General features: G+C 39.2%; 1 protein-coding gene across 1 annotated transcript; it reads right to left on the bottom strand.

Moving 5' to 3' along the window:
- Positions 1-2,128: 2,128 nt before the first annotated feature.
- On the bottom strand, positions 2,129-9,431 carry MMP1 (matrix metallopeptidase 1). Its single transcript, XM_019719899.3, has 10 exons — positions 9,281-9,431; positions 8,591-8,835; positions 8,349-8,497; positions 7,993-8,118; positions 7,098-7,253; positions 6,842-6,959; positions 4,609-4,742; positions 3,527-3,689; positions 2,898-3,001; positions 2,129-2,685 (listed from the first exon to the last, which is right to left on the bottom strand). The coding sequence occupies exons 1-10, from the start codon at positions 9,383-9,385 to the stop codon at positions 2,582-2,584; spliced, it is 1,404 nt and encodes a 467-aa protein (XP_019575458.2). The 5' UTR covers positions 9,386-9,431; the 3' UTR covers positions 2,129-2,581.
- Between the last annotated feature and the right edge of the window lie 1,342 nt (positions 9,432-10,773).

Genomic DNA, 10,773 nt, shown 5'->3' with positions numbered 1-10,773 from the left:
CTAGGTTGCATGTGCATGAGTTCTGAGTGAGTCCCACAGCAGAGCTTGATGCAACATCAACAGAAAAGGCAGAAAAGCCCTAGAGCAGGGAAGCGAGAAGGCTGCTGCACAGGCCCACGGACAACAAGTGTTAGTTTAGAAGTTCATTTACAACCTGCATAGAACTAGTCACCACTGGGTGGCTGGAATAAAAGACAGATGAGGCTTAAGAAGAATCTGAAGAGGTGTCTGATAATCACTATGACTAAGCAATTGTACTCTTAGGTCAACAATCAACAGAAATGTCTACATATGTGTGGCATTATTTATAAAAGCCCCCAAATGATAACAACCTAAAGCCCATTACCAGTGGATGAAGTGCAGAAACATAACGCTGTGCTGAACACAATAAGGCATATCCAAGAGAACAGGTATTTGATTCAATGTAGTTCAAAAATAGGCATATTTAATCTAAGATGTTAGAGCTCAGATTGTTGTTACCTTTGGGAAATAGAGCATGTATAGTGGATGCTGTTAATGCTGCTCCCAGATCCTCATTAGCACAAGCTAATTAGCATTAGCACCTCCCGGCTACTGTGAGGGTTGGCTGCTTACAACTCCCAGTGTTCCCTGTTCCTTTGTCAGACGGGAGCCATCTTGTTTCAGAGCTATGCCCCTCCTTTTGAAACCAGACCTTAACTAATGACTAACTGACACAGAGCTACAAAAGGTTAGGTAGACCCTTTGCCTCAGGGTGAAACTAAGTGTGACTCAGTTTTTGCTCCAGAGCTCCCTGCTCATGAGATCAGAGCAATCTCTTTCTTAGACCACATTTTTTAGCGTTCTTTAGCTTTTTCCCTGTTCTAAAATGTTTCCCCTACTCTCTCCCCCTGGGAGCAACTCCTCTTCCAATGACCACACCACAGAATTCCTGTTTCAGGCTCTGATTCTAGTGAACTAAGCTAATAGATAGCTGAGCATGGATGGCACGACTTGAGGGCGCCTACTTTGGGACTGGTGACGCTCTGTTTCTTGAGCTGGCTGAGAGTTACACGGGGTTTGTAACTTTGTGATATGAACATTTATGATATGTGCATTTTTCTGCATTCATGTTATACTTCATCATAAAGATGTTTATGAGAGAGAGAGAGAGAGACAGAGACAGAGACAGAGACAGAGAGACAGAGAGAGAAAGAGAGAGACAGAGAGAATGGCCAAAAGAGAGGTTACAAACTACTCTCCAAATTCTTAAATTGAAAAATGCCTCCCTCAGAATAATGAGCACCTCAAAATATTCTCAAGAGTCTCTATGTACTTGGAAAGTTTGTAAACACCATGAACACCCTCTGAGCAACTCATAAAATTCATGGGGCTTGAAAGTTACCTGCAAGACTACTACCTATGTTAATATCCTCCCAAATTAGGTACGATGGAATAGTGTTGTTTTCAGAAAAACTAGATTATGCAGCTTTAACAAAATCTAATATCTTAGTGGCATAGCCACATTTTTTATTTTAAAAAAAATCTACCGAAGTTTGGGGTAACTGTTTGGAATGGTGGCCTAACAATTCAATCTTATTCCATCTTGTGGAAACTCTCTCAGGAAGTGCTTCTGCAATCATCACAGCAGAGAAAGGGAGATCACTTGGAGAAATTTGTACCGGCAATCAAATGTTTCCATCCAGAGGTGATATTGGTCACTCCTGGGCACAATCCACTGGCCAGGATTAGTCAGATGCCCCTGCTCACCCATCCCCCACCACAACTATAAGGTGTTGGGCTGTGGGAAAACAGCCTTCCTGTGTGTCCAGAAGAAGAGAGAAGACTGTTCTTAGAAAACTCTACCATGCTGTCACTGCTTTTACCTAAAAACAATTTTGGAATCCTTATATGGAACATCGGAAATAGACTTCTCCCACTTATATATGATGTAAATTCCATGAGAATGGAGAATATTTGAACTTTTTAATTTCCCACATGAATAATTTGTATTTCTTTATTTCCCACATGAATATTTTGCATAGTTGTCTACTTCCCAATTACAAATTGGAAAATTAATCTCTGTAAGTGTGGCTTTATAATCAAGAAACAAAACCTCATAACGTAAATGTATTAGTTTATAAAATAGTAGAGACATGAATGGCTTTATTGTAAACATAAACATTTTATTTTCTGTAACAAAAGTTGTCCCTTGCATACCGGGATAATACTAGTTAGTGGCTGCTCATAGGTTCTTGAACTGTTTTTCCGTTGGTGAAGAATCCTATCTCCTGTCTCTTTCTCTCCTGAGAGACATTTATCATGGCTGCTCTCCAGCATCAATCTCAGAGTCTTATACTTTGGAAAGAGCTTCTCTTTTTGCAAAACTGCCTCATATGAATCAATAAGCCATGAACTTGACCATCCTTAGTTCTTATTTGTGGAACTAAATTATAACAGTACAAAAAAACATTGCATTCTAAATCATAAAAACAATATGCAGAATGAGGTATAAAATGAGATTATACTTAACAGCCCTGTATTTTATTTGCTCTTCAGGAAAATACCTTCCTTGGGCTCTCAAAATATATTTTTCTATTCAATTTTGAAACGGCAGTCAATTTCATCTGCAGTTGAACCAGCTATTAGCTTTCTGGAGAGTCAAAATTCTCTTCGTTTTAGGATCAAATTTGTATTGCCTTGTTTTATGGAAGAAATGGAAAAATCCTAGAAATAAAACAAAAGAGATTTACTACATTATACAAATGATTTCTAGGTTTAACTTGAACTCTTGGAAAACCCAAGTCATTTGGGTGAACAAATATTGTTGGCATTTTCTGTTAAAATAATAATATGAATGCTATTCTATGGCAATGAAATAAAACACACACACGCACACACACACACACACACACACACACACACACACACTCACTTACCATCTTTCTGGAAAACAGCATCAACTTTGTTGCCAATTCCAGGAAAGCCATCTGCTATCAGTTTGGGATAACCTGCATCCATGGATCGTTTGTATTCATCATACCTGGTCAAAAAATAATCAAAAGTGTCTGATCCATTTGTTAAATGTGTAGCCTTATCAAAATCATTACAGAGAATTCCCAGCAAGAATATAATATGAACTTTTAATTCCATAAATCATGTGTAAAATGGGGAGTGGGATGAGGTGAGGTAGGATGTTGGGTAGATTAGATTTATATAGTCCCTCTGAACTCCAACATCTAATTCTAATTCTCCAGTGCCACACAATGTCCTATTAAGGTAAAATGTGACTAAACATAAGTTTCTTTTGGCTGAAGTAGCTCTATGAAGATGAATATCCTCCTTTCTATGTCTTCTTTTCCAAAGTCAGCCCCCATTTGCTCCCTGGATTTCTGGGACAGGTATTGCACAATAACTATTGGTAAAGAGACTTGGATGCTGGATGCCATTCATAGAAAAGGCAGCTAGCCGAGGCAATATGAGACTCACTTGAAAATGGTTCAATCTAGAACTTCCTCTCTATCTAGAGAGAACTGGTGCCCTAACATTTTCTGCAATGAGTCTTTACCTCCAGTATTTGTTACCAACAAAGAAGTATGTTTTTCCAGTATCTTCCTCAAAAACAGCAGCATCGATATTTTTCACACTTCTAGGGAAGCCAAAGGATCTGTAGATGTCCCTGGGGTATCCAGGCAGCACATCGTACCCCCGAACAGCCCAGTACTTATGACCTGCAATCAAGAAAAAGAGGTGAAAATCTTTGCCCAGGGCACCAGCAAACAGATTTCCAGGGAAATTCTTAGTCTTACATGCTAGAGCAGTGTCTTGGCTACACATTAGAATTATCTCAAGAGATTTTTAAAAATACTGATACTAGTATCCTATCCCAGACCAATTAAATCAGTATTTTTTTAAGGTTTCCTAGATGATTCTAATCTGCAGCAGAATCAGATTAGAGAATGACTGGTTTATGAGGTTGGGGGCTTCTTTCCAAATGTCCAAATGACTCAAAAGTTCATGATGCCACCTAGTGATAGTCAATTCATGGTAATTCAGGACTTCTCATAGTGTAATGTACGTACAAATTACTTGGGAACTTTGTTAAAATTCGAAGTCTGGACTGGGACCTGACAACAGGGATGGACCTTAAGGGCATTATGCTAACTGTAATTCTGTACATCTAGCAAACTCCCCAGATGATGTCAACATGACTGGCCCATGCTAACCAGTGTGGGACGGGGGCTCCCCCTTTCTGAGGAGAGTCATTTATATTAAAATAGCTCTAGGAAGTCACACAATTCAAAGTTTCTGTTCCAGCCCTCTACAGTACTGGTCCAAGTCTCTCCGTTTTTTTTCTCAGCACCCCCAACGATGTGGAGAGGGCTTAAAACACATAAATAGTTTTTACAGAAAACGCTTTCATAAGTCCAGATTCATAAACAAACCAGAAAATTTATATCTCCAGTTATACGCTTTTAATTTTAAATAACTCAGAAATACATTATGCAATTCTTAATTAAGGTGATGGACTCACATTGATTTGGTGATACTTAGATTTTTTTCAATTCCATGGAGAGAGCTAGTATTCTCTTATATCTCAGCCAATGAAAAAATAATTCATAGAAACTGAAAAATAAGTGGAAGCAATACCTTTGAATAACCGGACTTCATCTCTATCAGCAAACTCATAAGCAGCTTCAAGTCCATTTGCCACAATTGGCCAGAAAACAGCAATCAAATCGAGCTCAGTTTCAGGGTAAAAAGAATTTACACGCATGTAGAACCTGGTTTGGAAAACAAGAAAAAAAGGTTTTGATCTAATCTATAGCAAGCTCTGGCTGACATCCATCTCCTTCTTGTTGCTGACACTAGTGGTGTGCTGGTAAATATTTAACATCTGGCTCTCCAAGGTGGGGGTGGGGAGGAGTGCCTGGCTTGTAGCATTTGTTTATTTCCATGGTGAAAATACTCCCACCAGAGCAGATTTTAAGAGATCTGCAGTGGTGACCATTGTGTAGGATTTCTACCATACAAATAGCATTAGGCATAAACAACCTCAAGAACATAAATAAATAGTCAAATGTAAAATAATTACATTTGATTATTTTTATTATCTTTGGTTTAAATGCAATTTTTAAGTTGATATAATTTAACTCTTAATAATGGTAGTGTTTAACAACCAGCTGGCAAAATTCTCAAAATTTAAAAATTGGCTTTGGTGAGCCATTGGGATCCCCCCTGCAGCATAGCACTGGCTGGAACACAATGCAAATTTCCTACCTACATTAGTGTACACATCCATCACATAGGCCCTTTAACTACATCATGCTTTACCTCACAAAAACCCTACAAGGGAATATTACTCTCATTTTACAGATGAGAAATTAAGGTCAAGGAGGCAAAGGGAGGTGTCTAAGGCCATGTAGCTGATAAGAGGCAAAGGTGAACTGTAAACTCAGATCTGGCAGCTAGCCCTTTTGTCTTGCTTTGGTTGGTGGTTAACAAAGTTGATTCTATAGCCCATACGGACTGGGGAAATGGCAAAGCATAGACTGTCGTGTGGGCTGACAGAAGGGTTTCTAGATTCCAGGCCAAGGGGAAGACTATGACCTTGGCAGTCAGAAATCTGTCTTCTAGATCTAGTCATGCCTCTGCTTGATTGTGAGATCTTGGACAAGTCAGTTATTATTACTGTTTCTAGCATTCCATGTCTTAGTGACTTGGTGACATTTAAACGATCTCAGTGTCCTTTCAGTTCCTGCAAATTCTAGACTTTGTGCTGTTCTTCAGAGTAGTCCCTCAAATACTTGCTTGGATAGGTGTGCAGTGCTCTACTGAAAGCTTTTCGTAAACACAATGTATTTCCTTAGCACTCCCCAGCATTGAGCCACACCCCAGGTGCTTTACAGCCAGGCTTATCTTATCCACTCAAAAACAATTAAGAAGAGGACGGAAAGCATTAGCAGCCAATACCCTGCATTTTGGCCTAGATATGGCCACAAAGTATTCAAACAGCATTAACACCACACTAAAAAGAGTAGCAGAGGAGAAGTGAACCTTTCTGAGCACCCCTACTTTCTATGTGCTGTGGACTGCATCATTCAGAAAAAGACTGTATTATTATTGTGCTTGGTCTGTTAGCAATCTGTATGGTACACAAGACCAGCCTTTTCCTCGAGTGTGAGGGGACCCACCCCAGCCTTTCTGAGGCCACGTGCTGCAGAGGGAGACTTAGGGTCCTCCTCTGAGGTGGAAAGCGCATTGTGATTGCTCACATCCACCCAAGAGAGGGGCCTCATGAATTCATGGGGATCCTCCCACAATGGCTCCCACCCTTCTCTAGGCCTCTGGGGGCAACAGCGTCCTATCATGATCACACGCTTTGGGAGGATTGTCTTTTCTAGGACAGAAGGGGTGATACTTAAAAGGTATCAGCTTGATGATGCTATGAAAAGGACTGATTTCTCTTAATAAAGTACTAACATACTGATCAACATAAAGAATGCCATAAAGGAAAAGAGCCCTGAAGGAGGGGTCAGAAGACCAATTACTGCCCTGTCACCAAAGAACTCTGTGCCCTGAAAAGGTCTCTTTTCTTCTCTGCCTTACTTTACCTATCTGCAAAATGGGATTATATTTACTGGTTTTCTGTTTCAATGGTATTTTTTCTGAAAATCAAATGGCACAATAGATGTGGGAAAACAAAGTTGTTATAAATTTATTATGTTTTGAAAAATGCAAGCAAGTGCTACCACATAATTATGTATGTATAAAAAAATAAGATAAATAACATGTGATGCACACTAGGGGCCCATAGGGAACCATAGTAGTGAGTGTTGTTATTATTACAAACACAAAACTAGAAGGAGAATTGATGTCTTACCTGTCTTTGAAGAACATCACTTCTCCCCGAAGCGTAGTTATAGCATCAAAGGTTAGCTTACTGTCACATACTCGTGGGGTTTGTGGGCCTATTGGCTGGATGGGATTTTTGGAAGGTCCTAAAGAGAAAACACATCTTGAGTTAGTGCTGCTTGGTATTGGAAACCTACATAAACAATGAAAGACAGCTTCTTAAAAGACATAGCGAATGGCTGTTGTAACAGCCCCTTGTCTATGATGTTTTTCTTTATACTCACCATATATGGCCTGGATACCATCGATGTCATCCTGAAAGAGCTGAACATCACCACTGAAGATGTAGGTAGGGTACATCAAAGACCCAATATAAGAAGAATGAGAGAGTCCCAAGGAGTGGCCCAATTCATGAGCAGCAACATGATACAAGTTGTAATCTAAAAGGGCCAATAAACCCATTTGTAATTACTTGAAATGTTTTCAGTTATGAGATATTTAATTAAGAAGTAATGTACAATTCTACAAGGACTAATGCTCATATTTATTTCATAGTTTTTAAAAATATATAAAAAACTTTTTTTTCCTAAGGTGAGAAGGATGTATTTATTAATAGTGAAGAGACAGGTTAAAGCCTAAACTCTATGATTACACTGATGCAATTAAAAGGCAAACTCAGTAGACTGAGAGTCTAGCACAGATTTGTCAATCTTGTCAGTGATTAGATGATGCATATTATTTCACAAAGAAGCAATGGAAGTCTGTTAACACACATTTTTTTTCCTGTTTATAAAACGGCTATATGCTTAATGCTAGAAATTTTGGAAAACACATATAGCCTCTCCTCCCTTAAATTGCACGTAATCTTACTACCACTAGTAAATCTTGGTGTGCCTGTCTTTCTAGTAAAAAAATTGTATGTAGATGCCCACAAGTAAAACATTAGGATTTTCAACATTTTCTTAATAGAAATTTTAAAGTGGACTATTTGTAGCCAATAAGATGTTGTTACTAACAGAAATACCCTTTTCTTACACTTTTCTAAATGTATTATGAATTTTCTAAGAGGTATTAAAAAGTACGCTTCCATTGATGCATTCTTTTAGTGAAACTAGTCGGTTATTACAATGAACCGTGAAGGGGTGGGGGAATTGAGAAAGGCAAGGCTAGTTGACTTACCTGTGAAATCGTTGGTCCACCTTTCTTCTTCATCAAAATGAACATCCCCTCCAATACCTGGGCCTGGTTGAAAAGCATGAGCAAGGTTTCCTCCAGGTCCATAGAAGGGAGAATTGTCACCATGATCTGCAAGAAACAGAATTCAACAAATGTCCCTCTTGCTTCTTATTTAGTTTAACAGAAGAGGACAAGCATTTGCTTTGCTAAGAGGCCAACAGACTTCCATCAAATATGACATAGTTTCCCCCTTATGCCTATAAAATCAATATTTCTCTGAAACAAGGAATTCTAGGTGAAGAGATTTAGTGGCCAGATAAAGTTAAAATGAGAATACTTTTGATACATAAAGAGCTTACCTCTCCAGACAAAGGATATCATTATGTCTGCTTGACCCTTAAAAACCTTGGTGAAGGTCAGGGGTGAGACATTACTCCAGAGTTGAAAGGCTCTCTCAATGGTATGGTCCACAACTGCTCTCGGCAAATCTGGTGTGTAATTTTCAATCCTTAAAATGAAATAATATAGAGACACATAGGACCTCATTTCTTATGGCTCTGATGGGAAATAGCATTCTCACTCTAGTGCTCAGTCTGGTTACCTGTAGGTCAGGTTTGTGTGCTCCCAACGAGGGTTCCCCTCAGTGAGGACAAACTCAGCTACGTCAGGCACCCCACATCTGGCCTGTTTCATCACATTCAGCGTTTCAGCATTTGGCTTCCCAGTAACTTTCAACCCAAAGAATTTCTGCATTTGCTTCAGTTTTTCAACCATGGCAATATTCTCTCTCGTCTTTTTCGTTTTTTTCTCATCACTGTTCAGGTTGTAGTAGTTTTCCAGGTATTTCTGGTGAAAGATACAATTACTGAAACAAAATGGGAAATCTTTCCTATTTTTCTAAGGTTGACAGTAGGAGGTTTTAGCGGAAACAGAGAGCTACTTTTAAAGATTGTGCTTAGATTTCATGGTCCTTATTATCTTTATTACTGGTGAAAAGTGCAATTTCAGAGAAGAAATCTGCTTACTATTAAGCACTATGAAGTCAGAGTTACAATTTGTAGCGCTAAATTTGCATATCATTCCTTTAGTTCCCTCTCACCTCCAACTAGAAAAGGAGAGTCTGTGCATGGCTAGATACATTCTGGGGGAAAGTTAGCTTTCTAACAAAAATTTCTCTTTGTAAAAAATCCACCCTTACATAAATTTCATTACACTACTACTGCTCCATTATACTGTGGGGAAAATGCAAATAAAAACTTTTGCATTTCTGGCATTGAAATTCAGCATTTACCTTGACCATCTCCACATCCTGCCCTTGTATTTCTGAAGTCGCTGCTGGGAAGCCCTGAGACCCCGTGCCCCAGAGCAGCAGCAGCAGCAGAGGAAGGCTGGGCATGCTGACCTCTCTCTTCTTAGCTGAAGAAATTTGAAGGCTCCCCACCTGCCTGTTGCTCCAATATCTCATCTAGGGAACTCCCTCTTTATATACAGAGAGTCTTTGCACTTCCAGAAAGCCGGAAGTGGTCTGACTCACGTTTCATAACATCCTCTAGATTAGCAGTGAATAGCCTGAGCAATCATCAGCAATGATGACTCCATACAGATTATTTGGGTTTTCTTGGTGTAGCAATCTTATGATTAATATCAAACAGGACGTGTATGAAGGAGACACGCTGTACCATGTAAACAGCTCTTTTCTGCAATTCTTCCCTATTTGAGAAAGGCCTTGTTATACAGGACACAGATCACAGAGTACTCCATGACCTTTTTTTTAAAAAATAGACTTTGCTACTTGATTTTGCTGGTTGTAAAATGCTCCGGGTTGTATACACACCTTGCTTCTAGGACACAGGGCAGAACTGCTGACACCATATGCTCTCTGGCTGTTCAATACCTATACTGACTGAAATTTATTTAGCTCCACAGGCATTCACTTTGGGGTGACTGTCCTGGGTTCATGGGGTGACTTCTGCCTTTGCTAAATGGCCTGGTACACTATTTGCATAGCACCATTGTTTCCATTAATCTTTATTGAGACCTAGGATCTGAGAACCTTGGCTGAGAAGACCCTAGTCCACAGGTGGGGTATGAGGTAATTCCCTGCCCTGTGTAGACCCTGCTCATTGGCATCATGGGAAAAATAGGATCTTTATCTGAAACTTGTTAGAATGTATCAGGTGAGGCAGTGCTGGCAAAAGATCAAGTGGGAGACTGGGGTTTCATTTTTAATCCTTCTTCCCCTTGACGTGAGCACATCTTTGCTCTTTGAGGCTAGGCAGCAATTATCTATTCTTTCATGTATGCATCCATTCATGTATTAATCCATTCAAAAGATCCTATTTAGTATCTTCTGGTGCATCAATTACTATGGAAGGGGGCTAATTAGTAAACAGACTTCTTATGGGACACCTTAAAATATCTATAACTGAAGTCGGTATAAAGTTGCACACATTAGTTTTATGAGAAAGTGCTGGAATAGAAGACACTCTGGAGCTGGTCTAGCCCTAAGTTTCCCGACCTTCATTAATCTTCCTACCTCCACCACAATTTTTGCCAAATCTTTGCTAATACCACCTCTAGTACTATTTTTGCATTTTTCTTTAAATTTACTTTGAAAATTTTGCCTCATTTAGGTCGTCACATCTGCAAAAACATAATTTAATGAGCTATTATTTTTGTGTGCACATTAAAATACATACATAGTTAAGTTATGTAATGAAAAAATGTGCATTCATGTATTCATATGCCACATCAAACATCTGTGGTATCCATTCCACTCTTGGA

Source organism: Rhinolophus sinicus, chromosome 14 (assembly GCF_057876585.1).
Source record: "Rhinolophus sinicus isolate RSI-liver-muscle chromosome 14, RSI-T2T, whole genome shotgun sequence".
Lineage (NCBI taxonomy): Eukaryota > Metazoa > Chordata > Mammalia > Chiroptera > Rhinolophidae > Rhinolophus > Rhinolophus sinicus.
The sequence above is the reverse complement of the archived record's forward strand: the minus strand, read 5'-3'. Positions and strand labels throughout refer to the sequence as shown.